This window comes from Aquila chrysaetos, chromosome 21 (genome assembly GCF_900496995.4).
Source record: "Aquila chrysaetos chrysaetos chromosome 21, bAquChr1.4, whole genome shotgun sequence".
NCBI classification, from domain to species: Eukaryota; Metazoa; Chordata; class Aves; order Accipitriformes; family Accipitridae; genus Aquila; species Aquila chrysaetos.
Genome location: NC_044024.1, coordinates 18,608,190 through 18,630,844, shown reverse-complemented (window position 1 = coordinate 18,630,844; position 22,655 = coordinate 18,608,190). Strand labels below are relative to the sequence as shown.

At 39.6% G+C, this 22,655-nt stretch overlaps 1 protein-coding gene across 8 annotated transcripts in view; it reads left to right on the top strand.

The window, feature by feature from the left end:
- Window positions 1-1,153: 1,153 nt before the first annotated feature.
- Window positions 1,154-22,655, top strand: part of TENM1 (teneurin transmembrane protein 1) — a 349,493-nt gene continuing 327,991 nt past the window's right edge. For 2 of the 8 annotated variants that reach the window (XM_041119091.1, XM_041119089.1), the window contains exon 1: window positions 1,154-1,744. Coding sequence is in view for 2 of the 8 variants with exons in the window: in XM_029996907.1 (XP_029852767.1) it covers window positions 7,515-7,617 (103 nt within the window). In the remaining 6 variants the exon portion in view is untranslated. Of the gene's footprint in view, window positions 1,745-2,370; window positions 2,448-2,674; window positions 2,766-7,480; window positions 7,618-22,655 lie in introns of those variants that run through there. The other 6 variants (XM_041119090.1, XM_029996901.1, XM_029996907.1 and 3 more) reach the window with 5 other exon arrangements.

Genomic DNA, 22,655 nt, shown 5'->3' with positions numbered 1-22,655 from the left:
AAGTTCAGGGCAGGGTTGCCTCGAAGAGCAACTGTTAAAAAAATGACAGAAAAGTTATGTATTAGCAGCAGTACATTAGAATCACAGATGGCCTTACCTACTTTATTGTTTTTTTATTTATGTACTGCAAGACATTATATAGGCAAAAATAGAATTTCTCTTTACTTAAGAGCCAGTTCTTAAGATGTTTTCGTTTCTTCAAGATGTGCTTTCTCCCAAATACTTACGTAAACACCATAAACTAACTGTCTAAATGAAGTATGTCTTGGGGCATGATACAGAGTAAAATGAGCAACTCGACTTCAGGTGGTCTATGCAGAAACTTATGAAGAAATAACAGGAACTGTGAATTTCACATTTTTTCCAGTGTGTTCCTGCTGCTGAATGCACAGGCTATATAACGTAAATAACCACAGTGATTTTTTAAGGAATTGATAGGTATGCAGTATGCATGTAAACTGAAACTGGGATGGAGACAGACTGATGAGCTGGGTCCAGCCTCAGAGGCACACACCTTTTGCCAGCTCCTTGGATTCTTCAGCACCATAAAATCTTTACAAATAACTGCAGATGCAGATTTAGCTGTTATGAAAAAGCAGGTTGTAATCACTTTATGCCTTTGTATGTCCTCTTGAGGATACACAGCGTATAAATGATGAAATTATAGAGATCATCACCAGAAGATGAAGTTCCCCTGCAGCAAGCCCCGGGACTGTTAATGGAGGTGGACACGGGAGATCCCCACGTTAGTAAGCCTCAGCTCGAGAAACGAAAGCGGTTGAAGCACCATCTATAAATCAACAGCTCTCTCCCAAGCCTTGATGCTACTATCAGTCTTACTTCCTCGGCAAGGTAAATTTAGAGGGAGGTATTCTGCCTTATTTCCAAACGCCGAGGACCGCCGGTGGGTTTTTTCTCTTTCCTCCCTTTCCCGCGCGTGTGAGAACCCGTGGGCCAGCGCGGGCGGCCTGGCCCCGGGACGTGGGGGGGCAGCTCCTCTCCCTCAGAGGGGCTCAGGCGCCTCACCTCCCCGGCTACTTCTCTTAACTCTGCCGAAAGCTTCCCGACTGCCGGTTCAGCCTCCGCCGCCCTCCCTCCGCTCCCTCCCGCCTCGGTGCCACCTGCGCCCGCGGGGCGAGGGGCAGCTCCCGCCCGCCTTGCCCCGGCTCGCGCCCCCTCAGCTCTCTCCCCACAGCCCGCCGTGGCGCTCGGTGCGAGGCGACTTGAGGCGCGGCGGTCGGTAACGCGCCTGCGCAGATCTCCCGGGCATGCTCATTAACAGCGAAGGAGCTGAAAAGGGGGGAAAAAAAAAAAAAAGAGAGAGAGAGGAAAAAAAAAAAACAACCCAAAACCCACCCTGAGAGCGAGCGGCGCCGCTGATACTACACCCGCCGGAGAGGAGCGGCGGCAGCAGCCGCAGCGGCGGCGGTGGGGCTACGCCGAGCCCGGCCCCGCTTCCCCTCGCGCCTTGGCTTCTCACAGCCTGACGCGCCGCCGCCGCCGTTATAGCTGCGGGTCGAGCCGCGGCAGCAGGAACCGGCGCCGTCCCCTCAGCGGGGCGGAGGGGCCGGGGCGGGCTGCGGGGGAGCCGCCAGGCGCCGGCAGCGGCAATGTGGATTTATATTCGCCCGCGCCGCAGCCGCCGGGGAGCGGGGCGCGGGCACCGCACCTAGAGGCGATGGGAGAAGCCGTCGGCGGGGCTGAGCCGGGGCGCTGCTGAAAGTTCAGCCGGTGGCCGCGCTCGGTAAGTTTGCTGGGGAGACGGGAGCGGCGCCGCGGGCGCCCGAACTTCGCCTCTCGCGGGGGGCCGGGGCGGCGAAGGCGAGGGGGTTGCCCTGCCCCGCCGTGAGCGGGAAAGCCACCGGGCGCTCTACGGAGGGGCTGTTCCGTGGATGCCGCTGGGTGTGCTGGTGCGTCTACGTGTGTGTGCTGCCAGCCGGCGGAGCCTGGCGGGAGGACGGTGCCGGCGGGAGCGCGGCTCCCAGGCGGCGCGTGTTCCCGGTGCGCGGGCGCTCCGCCGCTGCGGGGAAGGGGAACCCGCCGCCGCCGCCGCGGCGCCTGCGAGGGGAGCTGGCGCCGTCGCCCGGCGGAGACGCCGCGTCCGTAGCTGCGCCCGGGGCTGAGGCATCAGCTCTCCTCGCGCCTATAGGGGGTCTCCTTCGCCCGCGGTTGCGGCGCGCTCGAGCGAGGGAGCGAGCGAGCGGACGGGGTGGGTCGGCGCGGCTCTGCCCGCCCGCTCCTCTCCGTCTCCGTCCCCGTCCCCGGCTGAGGCGCGGCGAAGCGGGGCGGGGGCGGTCGGGGCGCGCGGCTGTCCGCGGGGCGCGGCGGCGGGGAGAGGCGGGGCGCGCTCTCTGCCGGGGGCCGCCGCCCGCCCCCGCGGGACGCCCCGGCGCGGCGCTTGGCTCCGGCTCCGCGCTGGCGTCGCGGGAGCGCCCGGGGCCGCTCAGGTGAAAAGCCGCATCCCCGGTGCGCGCAGGGGTGAGGGGGCTCTGTCGGGGCAGCGGCACCGCGCTCGCTCCCCGGCGGCGGATGGGGGCTGCCTTGTTTCTGACCGATTCTCGGGCGTAACCTGTTAAGTGTATATTCTCTTCCTACTGTCTACGGGATCTGGTAATCTCTAGTTCAGGCGAGGCGTGCGTATGTAGTCGTTATACTGCTCTGCTGCTTTCAACTGCTTTTTCCCTAAATACCCTACAGCTGTAGCTCGTGACTGATGCTTTAGGCTTGGCTGATGAATGCTTAGACTGGCTACTGATATGACTGTGGTATGTAGAGAGGTCCCTGCTTCTTCAGTATTAACCGTATGCTCTTGTCGTGTTAAATGTCAACACGTTTACCTTAGCAGATGTGGGGTTTACGTGTTCTAATTCTGAAATCAAAGGCAAGAACTTCTGCCACCCCTCCTCCATTCTTTGGCTTAAACGTATGCTGCCTTTTCAGACTGTATAATAACTATCATAGCGATGGTCTTTCATTGATTGTGTTTGCAATATCCGAAGGTTGTAGATACCCATCTTGATTGTGCTGATGCTTTTCTGATAATTAACGAGTCAGATACGCTGTACGATGGGAATAAATACCAGCTGTCCGTGTGGTGGGGCAAGCATCTGAAACATCTACTATATCTCCAAATGTTTTTGCAGTAACAAAACCCCACCGCTCCTAGTGCCTGTATTTTAGCTGTTAATTGTGAAGCTTAATGTAAAGCAATTTAATATTTGAAGGATGGAATTCCGGGTGTTGTAGAGAGCACTTTGTGAATCACAAGTAGCAAGATACACTGTTGTAGGGAAAGAGCTACCCATTGGAAGGTGAGACCCAGCCCAATAGTTTTGTTTCTTTCCTGTCTATAGTTTCTTTTCAAAGCTTATTTTATGCATGACTTGCAATGCTGTGGGCTAATTTCAAAATACTTCTCCTCACATGAAATACAGGGTTATTAATAAACTAATTGCTGTTTTCCCTATAGATAGCATGTATTGATAACGTAAAACCATCAGAAGTTGTTAATGTGTTTTTAATGCATCTGTGTGTTTTGGGCGTTTCGGCTTGTTTCAGGAACTCAAATCTTTCAACATCTTGGGCATTTAGGAACCTTTGTGGGTGTTGCCTTTTTTTTTTTTTTTTTTTTTGTTATATCACAGTTTTGTTTCAAGGAATGATTAGAAGTATTGTGAATAACACGTTCCAAATAGGTTTTGTTCTATGAATATTTCATCTTAAACACAAAACAAAAAAACCAAACGCACAAGAAAACTATCTTTAAAATACTTAGGTAAAAATCTTTTCTTTTGAAGAGAAGTGCCTTCTGTTTGCCAGATTTTAAATATGTAAATGATACATAAATCAAAAAATATAAAATTCTTATTAAAAGCAACTCTTCAGTAATTTGCATTCCCATATTACTAATCTTAACATCTCAAGTAGTCAGATGTGGAAGTAAACGAACATATTGTATTGATGGCTTATGTATAAAAAAAGCCATTGAAATGTGTTCAGAGTTCTATAAAAGCAGTGTCATGTGAGAAAAGATGTAGCAAAGGAAGTCTATTATTATGCATTTGATGTGGTATCATAATTTAAAATGATGTTTTTTAAAACTGAAGAAATGACATGGTTGCTTACACATGTGCCTATAGTCACGTGTGTATGGAGATAGCAAACATGTTTGCTCTGCATTAATGGAATAGGTAAGCATACTTCTTTTCATTGAGGTAGGAAATTCTGAGGATTGGCATTGATGTTAATTGGAGGAGGCAGGACATTATTCAGTGTGATTCATGAGGTCTAAATGGTATGAATTTAATATTTAAATGATCTTAATCTGAAAAATGTAAGAAGAATAATGCTGCTGCTGCTGCTTAATTTATCATTATCTCAGGGCTTTGGTTATGGAAAAACAGTCCCCTCCATTTGGTTAGGAATATTTTTTGTTCCCATTTTACAGACTGGGATAACGGTGTGCTCTTTCTTTGCTTCAGTCGCAACGACTGACGGTATCTCACAATGACTGTAGTGGGACTAGATTTCTCTGTTGATTATGTTTTACAGTTTCAGCGCAACTGAGTTAACGTTCAACACTGTATAACTGTAAAAAGCATCAAGTCAAAGAGAGTTCGATTGTGCTGGCAATGTCTTGCTAACACGTAACATTCTACCTAGGTGTTACCATGTAGTTGGTCTCTTGACAATATATTTAGGGCCAAATAAAGCTGAAAATATGCAGTGGTCTTGGTGGTGTTATCTCTCTTAAACAGTCTGAGAGGTCTTAAGAACAGGATATGTTATGACTATCCTTTATGACTTATAGAAATATATACATATACATTAAAAATGTGACTGCAAGTAGGTTTTTCTAATGAGAACCCATCTTTTCTAAAACTTCTTTCCATAAAATATTGAGGATACCCAAATACTCAACTCTACAAAAACTTACTAAAATATCTAGTGAACTACTCTGTACTGAGAAAACAAGTCAGTTTCTTTCCTACTGTGTTTACTATTTTAACATAATATTTCTGAAAGCTGCTTAAAAGATACTTAAGCTACTTTGTTTTTGTTTTTGTTTTTTTTTCCTCTGATAGTCAGTATATTGAGTGTATTATTGAAAATAAGTATTCCTTCTTTGTTTTCACTCTGTTGCACTGAACTGTTTCACTGGAAGTTGTCTATTTAAAAGAACAAAAATCATATATGTTTGATATTAATATCCTTGGTTGAAGCTACTGTGTGAGGCTATTGTTGTATTGTTTTCTACTTTCTAGTACAGAATTCTCATTTCTGAGTTTTAGAAAACAAGTAGTGTAAGATTGGAGGGAAAAGATTGCTTCTAGTTAAATGTGTTGTCTATAATAAGTATATTGAAATTAAAATGACTGTATTGGATTGGGCTTAGCACTGGCTTGTTGCTTTGGAAGCTTTCGCTCAGCAGTGCTTATTTTCTGTAGCCTGCCTTAATGAGCAATTACTGCACTCTTCCAGTTCAGAGCCTCTTTTAAGTAGACACTACTGCTTGTTCCAAATTATAGATGTATCTTTCTGGTTTGCCTGTAGGCTGTTGGCATTTTTGGTGTTTTGGTTTGTTTGTTTTCCCGAATGCAGAGAGATGTTTGCTAAGGGCTATGAGGATTCCATAAACTTTTTTGTGTTTTGGGGTTGGTTTTTTTTCCGGTTTGTTTTTTTGGGGGGGAGGGATTAGGTATAAAGTTCTGCTTTTTTACAGTGTATGTGTGTGTCTTACCTGTACATGTCTTTCTGTCTATATGGACTTCAGTCTTAAATAACTGACAACATTTTGACATGTTTTAAAGAATTCATATTTCCATTATTGAAATGTTGGGTTTTAGATCTGGAAATGGTTGTAAGCAAATAGTCCCTCCTGTAACTCTGTTTCGGGACTGTAGGTAGATTTGGAACGCTGTTTTGGATGACGTTTTCATGCAGTTGCTCTGGCTTCATTTTCTACTCTAAGGGATAATTGGTTTATGCATAATTTTGTTCATATGAATGTTCATAGACTGTACATGGTGTTGGGATTGCAGAGGAGAGTGTTTTGTAGCAATGCAACTTTTAAAGAAACATCTACTAAAAGAGAGGTCGCTTGGGACTTAAGCGGGCATTAATGAAATACTGGCTGCAGTGTGTGCGTGTAGTGCATTTGCCTCATCTACCAAAGAGTTTTGTGTTGGGTCGTATTAACTACAGAAACTTAGTGAGAACAGAGTCATTTAAGGGTAAAGATTCTGAGATGGCATATATGAACGTGACTGCATTGACTTTGCTTTGAGTAGCGTATCAATAACTTGACCACTCCTTTTAAGGGTACTGCAATTAAATAATAGTATTACTTTAGGTTTTCTTCTGATAAATCAGGGTGTTAATTATTGTAAACTGAAGGTTTTGTTTATCTAATAGAAGAACTTCAAAAATAGAACTTTGCAAGTTCTGCTCATTTCCATGGTAATGGGTGGTGGACTGTCGTGCTTGATAGAGAATGCAAACCTGGGAGGTGGTTGACTGTCCTCCACTGTGTTTCCTCTTACTAGTACTCTGATCCTATGGAAACTGGTTCCAAAAGGTGTTAGCAGCCAACAGCAGAGTGTGGGGAGTATGATGGGGCTTTCATGTACTGGTTGGAGGAGTGAGACTTTCTTGTTCCATTTTTGTGAAGTAAGAAAGATTCATGGTGGTTGTCTTGCTTATCTGAAACAACACAGATACCTTTTTTTAAAAGCAAGCGAGTAAAATACTTTTTTTGTAACCCATGTTTTTGTTCCAGAAGACACTTTCTTTTTCAGCTGCTCTGACGTGTGATATGATTTTTCTGATTTGGCTGTGCAGCCCATTTTGTTTCTGAGTTCATTTCTTACACAAGGCATTAGCCAAGTACTGGACCAGGGAGGTGTCACGGGGAAAGTAGTTAATGCAGAAGCAGAATTGCTTGTTGTGGGCTTCCTGATGGTCTAGATACAAGCCTTCCTGCTTGTTCCTATAAGTCATTCTCAGCAGGAATATCTATTATTCCTCATATACAAATTTCCTCTTTCAAATTCTGTCTTCCACATGTGTCCCACTAACCATAGAGCCTTCTTCACCTCTGAAGATCATACAGCTTTCCTGTAGACAGGTGCCCCTTTATCACCAAATTATTTCTTGCTCTGAACTACTGCTGTGTTTTTCCGACTTCGTTCTCTGCCCCATTCACCTTTTTTTCCTGTTCCTTTTCAGATTCCTCTTACTCTGGCTTCATACAGCTTAGTCCTTCCTGTTCACAACATTTGAGAACCATGCTTACAGGTCTCATTCTTTAATAACCACCTGATGTGCTTTATAAACCATAACAACTAAATATCCCTCGCTTTCTATACATCCAGGTTATAGATGCACCTATGAGCTGACTTCAATTTCATTTTCCTCAGTTTCTTCCCCAGCTCTTTCCTCAGCTCCCAATTCATCCAAAATTTTGTCTGCTTTTCTGCAGAGCCCTGTATCAGCATGTTGAGCCCTTCTGTTTCATGAAGTCCAGCGAATTGAAATCCACGCAGTTCTGCATTCAGCTGCTTTTTTACAACTTTGATCTTAACCATCATCAGCCTCCCCTTATAGTCTCACCCAGAGGTAAGCCTTTCTCCACCATCTCTTTCCTCCATGTTTTTATCCTGATCTGAGTATGGGAAGGAAATATCACTCTTGTTGCATTTTTTTTACTGAGGAAGTGCCACATACCATGTTCTCTAACATTAGATCAGTGTTGAATTGAGAACTCTACGGTTTTGCGAGCTTTAGTCTTTTATTTCCCTTTGCCTCTTCTTTTTATTAGTACTTCGGCTGCTACAATCAAATTCTATCCCACCCCTATACAATATAAATCATTCTCTTTGAGCCCACACTGTGCGCCCTCAACTAGTAAAATAGCATTTAAATGCATAACTTAATATATTTTTGTTGTTTAAGTTTGTATTATTAACTGCTTTTAAGTGACAAAGATCTGGTTGTAGGCGTAGTGACTGGTATTGTTTCTTCTTTTTTCTTCTTTTCCTCGTAATATAGGTAGGCAGTTATTTACAAAAGAGAAGCCCTATAGTCAGAGTTTGCACCTAGATCTTTCCTAGCCTAGGACAAGATGGATTTTACAGCATGTAGGCTAGCTACTTTTATCAGCAAAGATGTCCTGGTTTTTTTTGTACAAAACAGAATTTTGGGCATTGAAGTTTTTAGGTTAATACATAGGAACTGTCTTGGATACAGCATATCTGCAAAACTTATTCTGTGCATTGTTATAAAAGACACCTCTTGCATTTGTCCAAATGATTTGGTGTCCACAAGCGGTGGTGTTCCTCATCTGCACAATGCGTTTTCATGCATGTTTCCTAGAACATGAGAGCTAACCTCTATTACAATGTAATTATAGCAACATAATGTTTGGAGTTTTATCAACCCATTAGCTGTACTGTGGATTTCCACAAATTCCATACATTTCAATAAATCAGAATCACCATGGACTAAATGTCTTTAAAGAGTACAAGAGTAAATCTTAGTACTAAGCATCTATTTTGGTTATTAAAAAAATCAGAAGATGCAGCATGTGAAGATGAGTGTGGGAACTTTACTTTTACCACTGTCTGTTGTTTGAACCTTGCAGTACTGTTTTGAGAATTAATGTTCTGGTGATGCTTATTAAATAAACCATTAATTGAGAGGAAATGGGCCAATTTCTCATAAATGTAAATAGGTATATTTCTACTGATGTTGTATGTGCCACCACATGCCGTATTTCCACCTATGTGGAAATACGCTACTGATTTCATCAGTGAAGTCATAGCAAGTGGTTCAGCAGAGGATTTGATCCTGATTTGCTTGCCTAACAAATGGTTTGAGCAGGGAATGAGAGAGAAGGGATAAGATGTCTTTCATCTGAACTTTTGTAAATGTAGGTGCATAGCCATCATTTTATGACATGCTGTGCAATTTTGTTGTATAACTAAAGCAGATTCTTATCTTGGCAGACATACTGGAGGGAAGAGTTAATATGAACATATTCAACTATAATTTAATTGTGCAACCTTTTAATGTTTCATTAACACACTTTATTTAAAGTTACGTTGTCTTTAGAAACGTTAGGTTAAATTGGCTGCTTAGATTAAGAGACTTTTAAGTCTATAAAGCGCAATAATTTTACTTGTGGTCAGCAGCTTTAGCAATCACCATAAATTATACCAATTGTTTTAATTTCAACAGACTAAGTTGTCAGTTGATAAGTAGTCAATAGTAAGAAGAAATTGTGTTTTAATGTTGCTCATATTTGGTTCATAGTATTTTTGTAGTTGATTACTAGTTACAAAATTGAATTTTGGAATCGCAAAGCATATATGAGCTGTATTGAACTGCTCTGAGCAATTCATACTAAGTTTTCTGGAGTAGCAGCTACAGACCACGAGAAATTGTTTTATACTTTGATGTTACCATTCCCAAATGCAAACCTGTAACGTACATGAGAGATTACCATAAATTACCGCACTGCTATTTTGAGAATTCATTTAGATGATATATCAACAAGGTCAGGCTATTAGCAATTGAGTTATGTTGGTTTTTTTGCTTGGCCATTTGCTTGGTTTTTTTGTGTTTGGTTTTTTTTTTTTTTTTTATGGTAAGCATGGAAGCTTCAGGGGTTTTTGGTTTTACAGGGTTTTTTTTAATAAAAATAAGTGGTAGAAATGAAGTAAGACTCATCTTACGCACTTAACTCCAGGTAAGAGAAATAACTGTTCAGTCCATATGGTGAAACTAGGGAAAGGCACCCCGTTTTCTGGGGTTTTTTGTTTGTTTTTGTGTGCTTTGTTACTGATGTCTTCTCTATAGAATGCAAATATGGTCCATCTTTAAAGACATTATGGAGAGAGACAGATGGATTTGACATTCTATGTCCAATACTATCTCTTTATCTTAGAAGTGGGAACAGAACCAAAACCAGGAATGATTTGAAGTTCCTTTCATGAGCAAATTAAGAAGAAATTGGGACTGAGAAACACTACATTGGGTGTTGTGAAATGAAAAATTCTAAAGCATTTTTTTAAATTTCTCTTAGCCCACTTCTAAAGAAGAAACATTGTTTTGACATGGACAAAGAATGAAACAAATTGCCAAATTCCGTCAAAATTTACAGCTTTTTTTTTATGAGTGCCAAACAGCATTACTTAGTGATGAAATTGTTCAGCTAAAAGATTGCCCAGCTCAGACTCCTAGTCCTATTTTGCAATAATACACAATACAGCTTTAAAATGAATCTCCTAAGTATGTGTTTTATTCTTAGTACAAAATGTATTTACTCTTTTTATACGTATGTACACGAGCTGTTACCACATCTAATGTGTGGTAACCTGTGTGTGGTAATCTAATGGAACTGTAGCAAGCTATAGCTTGTAAATCAGCATCACAACAATTATCTTCAAGTAAACGTTTCTAAGCTTCTCAGGACCTAACTAACTGAAGCCAATTATAGAAGACTTAGGAAGTGGATATATTATAATCCTAAAAATATTTTAAAATTACTTAGTTATTGCTGTGAAATTGTTGATCATTATAGTAAAAAAAAAAAAAAAAAAAAAAGCGAGTGCTTCTGTATGTGGTGGTGTGGTTTGCTATGCAACTGAATTGTTGAGAGTGAGTTTTGTTTCGGTTTTTTTTAAGTCTACTTCTTTATTTTGAAATATTGCCCTTGAAATAATGAACAAACGAAAACTGTTTTCATGAGACCAAACAGACTTTAATATAGTTTTGTTTTCTCTTTAAAGGCCCAGTCCTGATCCCACTGATTTGAGTTACAGGATTTTCTGCCTTTGAAATTAGTGAAAATAGTATAACGTCAGACCGTAGTTTAGCAAAGACTGCTGTAAGCAATTTTACGTATAGTAGTCATTGTTCTGCTTCTTTACTGTTTTAAAGTGGTAAATGCATAAAGTACTGTAATATTTTTGCAGCTTTTATGCAGGTTAAGAAAAGGAGATGCAGTGTTTGCTTTGCCACCTTTGCTCGCCTTTAAAGTTCAGTTATAATCCCAGTGTACAAACTTTAAATTTTCCAAGATTTTTATGCTCTTCTCATAAGGAGGTTCTCTTTCTGTTACAACTTGCTTATGTAAAACCCATGTAGAAGTTACCAAGAAGTATCACAATGTAAAAATAGTAAGGGGAATTTAATCCATTGTTGTTGATTTCAGCATTTGACTACAGTCCTCTCTAATGAATAATAATAAAAAAAAATTGTTATTTGACAAATTAGAATGTTTACTGTGCTTGGGGAAATCATGTTGAAGCTAAGACTTGTGAGGGCTTTGGTTCAGAAATAAAATACCTGGTTTAGAAAGAGTTTTTGATTTTTATTACGTAAGGTTACGTGGAATCCTAGGTGGACACGTATTAAAGTGATGCTATTGTTCCTTTATAGACATTGATTTAGTCTTACAGTATATTGATGTGGAAAAGTTATAGCAGGTTATCCAGTGTGTCATTCATTACCAGCGCTATGTTTATGTGAATATGATGCTAGCTTGTGATTGACATGACTAAATGGAGATCCCTCGAGAACAAAAACCTCCGATTCTAGCTTCAGTCTAGGTAGTATGCAAATCTATGAATCTATGGTGACAGGCTGATCAACTAGCTACCAGCATATCAACCTTTCTGATAGTTCTGCCAGACCAGCACTATGTTGTTGAATGCTTTTACATCTTCACAGTTTTTCAGTGATGCTCACCAAGAGCTCCATCTTCATTTTACTAGGTAGATACTAATTTTGAAAGCTTGAGCATCTTGCTGAAGCACTGCTAAGTGGCATGTTCAAGGTTTACTAAAATCAGTTAGAGGTAGACTTGTCTCCCCCCTCCCCCAACTTACTAGCTTTTTATTGTTTCTTGGCCAAGGGTGCAGCCTAGTAATACTTGGCTGAGCTTTTACGTATGCATGGAATTATTCCTTAGTACAGTTGTACTGGGCTTTAGTTAGTTACAACTAACACTTTGTAGTGGGGAAGTGTCAGTGGTCTCTGCCTTCTTCAAAATGAATATTCAACGTGTTGCATCTTACTATTGTTCTGCTTTCCATGAGTCAAATAATTAGCTAAGAAAGAGACACAAAGTGCAAGTTGGTCTCCATGAATGAAATAAGACGGAAATAATGTTAAATGGTACTTCTACTGGAAGGAAGGTAAGATTATGATGCTGCTTAAGTAAAAAGGAGACACTGGTTATATTCTTACTTTAGCACTTTGTATAAGTCTATTCTTGAGAATCTCCTATTGCATTTCATGGTGAGGAGAGTATGCTTAAATGAACAGATGTCAATCCTCATTCATCTTTGCCTATGGTTGAAACTATATAATTATTCCTTTAAAAAAATCTTTACTGGTAGGCTTAAAAATCAGTTCATGTGGATGAAGCTAATGTCTGCCATTGCTGTCTAACTTTAGAAGAGCTGTATCTTTTTTATTTGTTGATGTTTAAGTGGTTTCTGTTTGTTTAAAGGTATTTGCTTGAAAGCCCTCGTCCATTTTAAAATTTGCTATAATATAATGTGGAAATCTTTCTGTATAAATTATAGTTGCAGTTAGCATTATGTAACACAGTAATGTCACTAGTATTTATACTTGACAGGAGATGTAATTTAGATGCTTCTCTGCTTTTTTCAATAGCTTGTAGGTGTTACCTGTTCATTTAATTCACTATATTAAATGCCATTGGTTTTACATTAATGTACCTTTAATAAATATAAAAACCTGTTTGAGCAACAAAAAACCCACCAGAAATGTAACTTTAGTGGAAATTGAAATATTAATATCAGTGATACAGGGTTAATTGAATGTCAGGAAAAAAATACCATCCAGAGGGTGAAAATGCTAACTCCTTTATTTGTAACTTCTACTTTGAGAGTAATTTCAAGGTGTTTTAAAAGCTGCAGTAAGCCCTAAAATGTTGGGGAAAATGCATCCTAAAAATGCAGTTTGTAACTTAACTGTTGGTGCTACATTTGAACAGGTAATCTAAAGCACGTTCTTGAGTAATAGTGAAACAAGGCATAGGAATTAACTTCATAAAAAGTCCCTAAGGGGAAAAAAAGACAGATGACTTTGTGAAGAGCATTCTGGTGTGCAAGGAGATGAGACATTTCTCATCTTCCTGTTGCTGAGTAGCCTTTATTTACTTGCATGGAGTAAGTTTTGATACTCCTTTTCCTTATTTTCTTGAGCCAAGAATGTTTGAATATGCCTGCCGTTTTCCACAGAATGGGTGCATTAGTTGAGCGCTGTTCTTTCCAGTCTAGCTGGATTCTGACTGCGTGTCAGTATGTAACTGGTATTTTCAAAGTTTCTCTGTTAAAGCTCCTGTTAGACTGGAAAAGAGGAAACTATTTTCCTTCCATGCTGCCAGGAACAGCTCACTTATCAATAGTACTAAAGCTTTGTCTGTTCTGTGGCTTGATGTTGAAGCTTCTATATTGAGCTGAATTTGTTTCCATTTTCTCTTGAACTGAAGGAAAGTCAGAAATGAATGTGATGGTTAGATTCATCAGCAGGGAATGAAGATGGGATTTATTTTGGAGAACTGAGATGTAGAAGACTTATGTATTCTCTCTTCTGAATATAGAACTTATTCACACGTTGAATTTCTTGAGTTCGATTGATTGGGTATTGAATGGAGCAGCTTCTGGAGTCCCTTTATGTATTAGCCATGTAACCCTTTGTGCTTTCAGACTTATAACTGTATCTAGAAATGCCAGATGGAAATTGAGTGATACTGGTAGTCGTCTGTATATATATATATGCACATACTGTTACATTAAACTTAGACCATATGCTCAAATTAATAAAAATAATCAAGGTCCAAGAAACTAAAAAAGTGGTTTTATATCATAATTCGTAGAAGATGAATACTAAAATGTAGATGTCTATGTTGCTGATTTAAACATTTGTCTTAAGTTTTCAGCATCCAGAACTTTTCACAGACATGATTGTGTTGTGTTTTATCATTACTTATTACTACTGTGCCATAAATCATCAAGCCAATACCAGTAGGGCCTTTGAAGTGTTAAGTCATTCCAGTCCTATTCTTACTGAGTAACCATTGACATTTTAGTAAACATCATCATGTTGGATGCTAAATATACTGTCTCTATTATTATCAGATGGAGACAAATTAAATTCTTATGTTTAGAAGAAATTACTGAGGGTCAAATAGAGGAATGATACAAGAGAATTGTGTATTCCCGCTCTTCCTCCACATATGCTTTTGTTTGTAGATAAGTAAAGGACATTATATATTTCTAGTGTGGAGCTGTTCTTAAAAACCAAACAAACAAAAGCTGTGAGCCAGAGATGTCTAGCACCATTATTAGAGCTTAATAATTTTGAACCATTTCTGCATAACTAATGTGGCACTAATATGTTATAGTGACAAAGCGATAGTGTATGAAGTAAAAACAATTCTGGGATGATGTGATGATGGTGGACTTCACACCAGAACATGAGAAGCAGCAGTAAATCAAAACCATGACTCTTCATATTTTAGTAATGTTTTTACCTTATTGATTGGAAATGCAGTGTAAATAAAGAGTCACACATTTTAGGTTAGCAGATCTTTTTCTTTGCTCATCATCTTGCTGATCAATGGTCCGATTTGGAAATAATAAAATATGTCTCTGACATCTGTTTGAAATAAATTGCTTAAATAGTGTGTGTTCAGCTTTTTTGTTTTGCTTTGCGTTTTTAACAGTGGGGATTACCGCACACCTAAGGGATAAGTGTAGAGCTGTAGATTAAATCACAAATGCAATGTAAATGCATCAAAACATTCTGCAAGCATAAGCACCATATCAGTTAAAAATACTGCATTAAAAGAATATTAAGGATCTGGCTTGTACTCCTAAATAAAGCTATTGAGAGCCCAATCTTTTGTATGAAAGGGCATGGTTATGGTACTAGGGTACCCTTAGTAGTTGTCCTTCTTTCCAAATAAAGCTGCATGTTAAATTACAAGGGCATGTAGTGATAGGACAAGGGGTAATGGCTTTGTCGTGGTTTCAGCCCAGCCGGTAACAAAGGACCACACAGCCGCTCGCTCACTCCTCCTGCCCCCCTCCGGGGGGATAGGGAGGAGATGGAGGAGAGAAAAGAAAAAAACCTGGAACCTCGAGGGTTGAGATAAGGGCAGTTTACTGGGACAACACAAAAAAAAAGTTACAACAACAACAGCGGTACTAATGAAAGAGTATACAAAAAGAGTGATGCACAGTGCAACTGCTCACCACCCGGGACCCGACGCTCCGCCACTTCCCCACCGAAAGTTGAGAGAGAGCCCTCCCCCCGGCCCGCTCCCCATTTATATACTGGGCATGGTGTCACATGGAATGGAATAGCTCCTTGGCTAGTTCAGGTCAGCTGCCCTGGCTATGAGCCCCCCCCCCCCCCCCCACCTCCCAGGTTCCTGTAAAAATTAACTCTATCCCAGCTGAACCCAGGACAGGCTTTAAACTGAAAGAGGGTAGATTTAGATTAGATGTAAGGAAGAAGTTCTTCCCTGTGAGGGTGGTGAGGCACTGGAACAGGTTGCCCAGAGAGGTTGTGGCTGCCCCATCCCTGGCAGTGTTCAAGGCCATCCATCAAGGTTGGATGGAGCTTTGAGCAGCCTGGTCTGGTGGAAGGTGTCCCTGCCCATGGCAGGGGGGTTGGAACTAGGTGATCTTTAAGGTCCCTTCCAACCCAACCCATTCTGTGATTCTGTGATTACCTAGACTTTTTTTTTTTTTTTTTAAATTGTATTCTATGTCTGCACTTTTCTACATGTGAAAATGAAGACCATACCTTTCTGGAGGAGTTTAAAATCAAGGTTGAATGCTTTAGGACACATTATCTACCTCTAAAAATTAACCAAAATTGGCTACATCCTCAAAAAGGAAAAAACCTCAACCGAGTAGCACTCCTCTGTTGCATGTTATAATACAATATGAAAAATCTACTGTGGGCCTTTCTCCTAGGAGTTTGTAAGCTAGTTTGAAAAAAACAAGGGAAATAACAGATGAGATTGAAGGAGTGAAAATCATGGAATACAAAGGGAAAATGCTCTTAGAAGAGTGCTACTGTTTAGCGTCTGTCTGCAGAGAACTCTACCTGTTTCTTTTAATGTGATAGTATGATACCAGAGAAAAGCTGACAGTTCAGGACTTCAGGTTGTGCATCATTTAGGGAAGATCTGGGGGGAAAGGTAAGGTGAGAAATAAATTGGAAGGGAAGGAAACCAGCTGCATTTGTAGGCCTGTGCAAAACTGAATGTGCCTAAGGGGATTTGAAAATGGTGCAGAAGGAAGAGGAGAGGTGAGGTTGAGCAGGAGAACATAGCTGTGTGACTGGAGCAGCAGAAAAAGCATGGGGGTTTTGCTGCGGTGTTCCAGATAGACTGCAGCAGGCAGATACATGCTGCCTGTTTCCTGATGTCACTTGATAGAAAAGTGCTTCTGGCAGATCTGAACAATTCCAAATTTGCCTTGACTGATGTAATCAAACACTGAACTTCTTGTTTAAATATTTGTGGTGACATGTGCATGCTCTTCCAGTAGCTCTGAGCTTGTGTTGGATTACAGCGTAGTCCTTTATAACTTTTTGTATGTTTTCTGTTTGTGTGAAATCTCATGGGAAGATTCATGGCAACAGGGTCAGCAAAAACCTAAACTTGACAGCTTTTCTGGAACTAACATTGGATTGTGATATCCATTGATAAATCAACTGTGAATGACTCCAGCTTGAAGTTGTTCTTGTCTTTGTTCTCTTCTTTAGATGGTTTCACTCTGACTTAGATTTTCCACTTGCATTTAGGTGTCACTAATTCTTGTAGTTTTTAAATAACTTTTGTTCTGAGAAATCCTACAAAACTTGAGGACAAAAGGAAAAGTGGAGGGTTTTGGTTTTTTTCTTCTTTTGTTCACTGGAACATCATTAATATGTGTGTGCATAAGTATTTTGTAAAAAAAACTCCTAATAACTTCAAATCTGGGAGGGAGGTAGGAAACTATTTCCAGTTTTCCACCAGAAAGGAAAGTAATCTTCTTGGGCTGAAAAGAAGGGGCACTGATGGCTCACCTGGGTGCTCTGTGGTTCAGGTACGTCTTCTGTAGAACAAGGCTTGAGATTTCCCGAATCTCTTTGTTGTGTCCTGTTAGAGTGAAAACTGTAAAGGTATGTTGGACACCTTATCCATCCTGACCTTGACCACTGAGATTGCTGTGATCTCGAAGGGGAAACTATGTTTTAGTGTGTGCACAGTTTTTGCTTATTTTAAGTGAACTGTGACCTGCTCCACAGATTTCATGTGAAGAGCATGAGGGAGCTGAAAGATGACAGCAAATGTGTTACCAAGTTTCTGCATTATTATTTGGAACAGGAGTTTTTGACGAAATGATGGTAGCCGTCAGAAAAAATGTATTAATGGGAATCTTATGAGTGACAAAGTTTGAAATAATTTAGAAGTGGAAATGAGGGATTTTTCAAATAGAGCCATACTCCAGTAAATCTGTTTCTCTACTACAGACTGATACCCAGAAACAACTTAAATACTCATTTCCTACACTGAGGATGAGTGAGATCAATTCAAGGCTATCATGCACTGAATTTGCAGACAGCTCATTGTAATTAAGAAATAAACCTCAAAGTTGTGTTCTTGATTTTTCTCTGATGCCTTGCCTGGGGGTCAGAAATGTGTTCTTGGTGCCTGCTGTCTACAGGCACTAGAAGACTTAAATAGCATTGCGCCTATTAACAGAAGTTGTTTGTTTACATTTGTGCAAAATTCCCCTCCAAAGCTGATTTACTGTTCCAGCACAAAAGGGCTGTGGGATTACAAGACTGTTAATAGATGAGAAGGCGACTATATGTACCATAAAGATGATTATGACCCCAGGAAACTTGTATCAAAATTGCTTTAGGACATAATTGTATAGTATGGAAACTTTTAAAAGGTTATTTCCTTAAACTGTTAAAAAAACTTGTCTTCTGTTATGGTTTCAGCTCCTAGGGACAAAAACTTGAGTATGGTATCTGCTTTGTCGGCAGAATAAAACAGGAGCTCTTCTAATCATTATCCTGGGAGCTGAACATCCTGTTACATTTGAGTAAAAATGCATGGTTCATTACTGATGGGAAAACAGAACTGTCTCTACCATAGTGCTTCAAATAGAGCTCTCTGTTAAGTAATACTTACTAAAAATTAAGACCATTTAAAGAAATTACTATTTTAGCCCTTTTAAATGTTTTGATGCTTTTCCTTACACTGGATGAGATTTGTATATTAAAGAGGGCAGAAAAGGACACTGTTTCAGAAAAATTATGTTTCTGGGGAAGCATACAGCTAAAATTGGACAGTAGATGAGCTGTATAGGCCTAAGGGATGATGATAACAGAATTGGTAGAAATAAAGATTTGTTGTTTCCCGCTTGCTGAAATAACTCATCTGTTTTGGAGAATATGTAGATGATACTCCCTGAAGTGCAATTTATTGTGTCCAATTTCTAAGCATTCCCAGCTTATATCCAAATCACTTTTCCCCTTCTGGTAAACATAGTTAATGGGTGAAATAAAACAGCACTGTTTTATTTGCCTCTACTATTTGGTCTTAGAGGTCTGTGAGAGATGTTCCACTCACGTCTGAAGGCACATTGCCCTCTCTCCAGCATGCAGGACTGTTCTTCCCTCTTGGGTGCCTGTTTCTCCTCTCCAGTTCTTCCCACGCCTCACATGCCCACCAGTGCTTTTTGGGAAGATCCCTTAAGTCCTCTTAGGTGAATGGCTAGCATTGACAGAGTGAAATAGGTCTAAATAAAGAGCCATTGGGCAGATTTTTCTAGCAGAACAGGAATGGATTCTGAGGTTGCTGGATTGTAAAGCATCACCAGGTGCCTGTTGCACATTCGTATATAGGCAACTGTGCGGTGCTTAGGTCTTTATCCTGGGTTTTCAAAGCAGTAAAGCTTACTTAAAGCTATACTCAGTCCATGATTTTTCTATTGCATGGAATCTTTGTTTATAAACAGAGCAAAAGAAACATAAATGCTCTGTAGAAGTTTTAAGCTCTTGGGGCAATTCGTCAACTTTTCCAAGGAGACTGCAGGTGGAGAGGGAATTATTTTTAGAACCAGAGATCTGCATTGCCAAGCAGGCATCAAGTTCCCTTCCATTCTGCATTTTTTTTTTTAGTAATGACTAAAAGACTAAAGATACCCCTTTTAATTGTTTCTCCTGGCATTTTCTGAACAGCTTAGATGAAGTTCTTTGCTACAGGCAAACAGTTTAACAGTTACACATGAGTAAGGAGTAATATCAGGGTCAGATGTAGGATTTTCCATACCAGATCAAAAAAACAGATGATCTAGTTCAGTATAGTGCTTCTGGACCACAGTTATCTAACAGCGGTGACAGAAACTCATAAACAAGAAACGTTGTTCTGAGTTAGATGCTTTTCAGTTGACAGTAAAGATGGTGGCAGACCCAGGAGGGCTCAGTTTAGTATACAAGTCCTGTTGTTAATATACCTCTGATCTGAACAAACACGTATTTATAGAGTACAAATACATATATTTGGAGAATGTACCTCTAAATAAGCATTTATTTAAATGATAAATCTCAGGATGGATATCATTAGCTACAGAATATAATTCTCCTAGAGATGAGTGCTTTTTAGTGAATGGTATTCAAGATGACAACTGTCAATTTGAATTCTGGATACTGTAGACTTGCTGGAATTTTATCTCACTGAAAAATTAAATTAATTAATTAAAATCCGTTCATTCCTCCTTTGCAGTCATATAGACAAAAGAATTTCAAAGGATGTCAGATAAAAATTGTTTCCACAGTAGAACGTTTTAAGCTGTTTGTAGAATGAATGAAAGGAACTTAGCAACAAGTGGTACTGAATATTAAAAAAAAAAAAAAAAAAAAAAAAAAAAGGACTTGGTTTCTGCACAGCAATTTTTCCTTTTCTTCAAGTTGCCTAATGGAACTGAAGTCATAATTTGTAATGATAAGGTGACTGGCTGGGATTTAAAGCCCTTTTCTGAACAAATTTTGAGGTGAAGTCTTATCTGCATAGTTCTTGAGGCAGTGGACTTTCAGCCCGTTATTCTTACATATAAGAATGTTAACATTTTTTTCAGGTTTGGATAAGAGGATAAAATAAGTATTTGTAGCCTTCAGTCACGTAGTAGTAACTCATCTGGGAGGTATACTAAGCAAATAGCTGTTAATTTCTGCAGGCCTTAGTACCACATTTGTTTATTACGTGATGTGCAACATATTGCAACTCACAGTTCTTACACCTGTGTAAATTAAAAAAAAAAAAAAAAGGCATTGAATTAACTACCTTTAGAAATATGCAAAAGAACTTCTGCTTTGTGTTTTGAGGGCCACTGACACAACTCCCGTTATTTTTCTTCAGCACCTAATGTTTTGCACACTGTGTAGAAAATACTTGCTGTGCCAAAACTTAAGCTTATGTACTGAATATCTACTTCTTCAGCAGAGGAAGTGTCCAGCAGGAAGTGCTGGTTGCATACCTGTGCTATCATCAACGGAATTTGCTGTTGTTTCCTGACACATTATTGTGACTGTTTATGAAATTATTCATGTAGTTAGGAATTCATCCTTTTAAAATTAATTCCTTTGTTTTATGCATTGCTGGGACTTGCAGTTCTGAGAGTTGCCCAGCTGCCTCTGCCTACCGTTTGCAAGAAATACACCGTTATTTGTGACTTGTCTCTTCTGGCACTACTGTTAATATTTGCAAATCTTGTACATGGGATTCCTTTTTCATTGCTGCTTATTAAAGAGCTGTGTTGCTTTATTAACAGCAATATTTTGCATTTCCATCTGTGGCAACTTTTCTTTGATAAGCTCAATGTTCTTTATGAATTCTAATGAATTGTTGGAGTGCTCAGAATTTGAATTGAATGCCAGTTATTGTAATGTGCAAGTTACTTATGGAAGGGCTAAGACACCAAGAGATTAGTGGAAATTGGGCACCTTATGGTCCTTAAACTTTTTTTTGTTGTTGTTGTTTTTAAATGTCTTGTTTAAGAATTTCAGAGAAGTCTAGGAAAGGCTTCAAATATAACTTGTATCTTTTTAGTCACGGGCTAACTTTCCTGTTAACAGAAAGGTTTCCCAGTGGAAGACCAGGGAGGTCTGTAAAACTTCCTGTTCTTTCCCATATGTAAAGAAGTTTATATTTCAGTATTCAAACAGCATATCCATAGGCACTGAATATACTGCTATTAAGTAGTGAAAATTAGTGATCATAAAGCGAAACTGTGTCTACTTTGATATACTTGAGTAATATAGCTGCCATTGGTACTGAATGGAGTGCAGTATGACTGTGAAATGATTGATATGTTGCTTTTATAACAACATAACAGCTGAAGTGATTTTTCAGCATCATTTGGAAATGGATAGAGGCTTTATTTTCAGTTGTCATAATATTCCACTTCAAAATAAATGTACCACCCAACAATGATAAATGTAATTTGTACTCTGTTTTTGAATCAGCTTGGTATTATTTTTATGTATTGCTTGTGCTCTAAGCTCCATCATAAAAATGAACTTTTACTTGCTTTATACTTTGCCTTTTAATTTGGGCAAACTTTTGTGTTGAACAGTACAGTTTGTTGGTTACTAGGTATAGTGTGTAAGAATAGCTAATGGGGTGCCTGATTTCTAATAGTATATTTTGTGGTTTATTGAGTTATAGTATCACGAAGAACCGTTAGCTGTAAATCAGTAAACATTAGAAAAAATCTAGAGACTTTAGTTTTGGGCTCTGTAACTCTCTGAAATGTTACCTAAGGTATTTGCCTTCTAAACTGAGGAGTAGGCAAACTAGCACAAAAGATACTTAGGGATAACATAGATTGTCAGAAGTCTGACATCATTTCTTCATTCAATCTACAGTGACAGTTTTTTAGTGACACCTTTGTTAACTCTTTCTGCAGACTCCAGAGAGGCTAGTATAATTGTTGCTTTGAAAGTCATCTCTTGGACTTTAGCTTGTGAGCAGAGAGCATCTTCATATTTAGGAAAAAAAGTCAAGGTTGTCAAGGCTAGGAGGGAGACAACAGCAGCGCTGCAGATGCCCTGGCTAGCCTGGCAGAATGGAAGACAATTACCATGGACAAGGTATTTTGTAAGAGAGTGCATACACGTCTCCATGCCAAATAATTGAGGATTTAGGTATTACTGTTTTCCCACACGGTATAGCTGTTTCCTGTGACTTTCTTTTCCCCTATTGTCATTGCTGTATAAATTGTAGAGACTAGGTAGTAGATATTTGGGTGACATGGAAGGAAAGAGTCTTTACTTTTCCTGCTCCCTCACCCAAACCTAATTTTTCTGATTCTTTCTGTAGAGATAATCTAGTCCATAGTCCATTCTGAGCTTCTCTTTACAACCCTAAAGGCTTAAATTTTAGAAAACCAGTGTTCTTCTTATGGGCTTTCATTCCTATTTCCTGATTTTAGTGGAAAAAGAATGTAACGCAACAGTCTTTTTAAGCTGGGGAAAAAAGTTTTATGTACATCTTAAATGTAAGTATTACTTTTTCCTAAAGTGGAGAAAAGATTCATTTACATGAG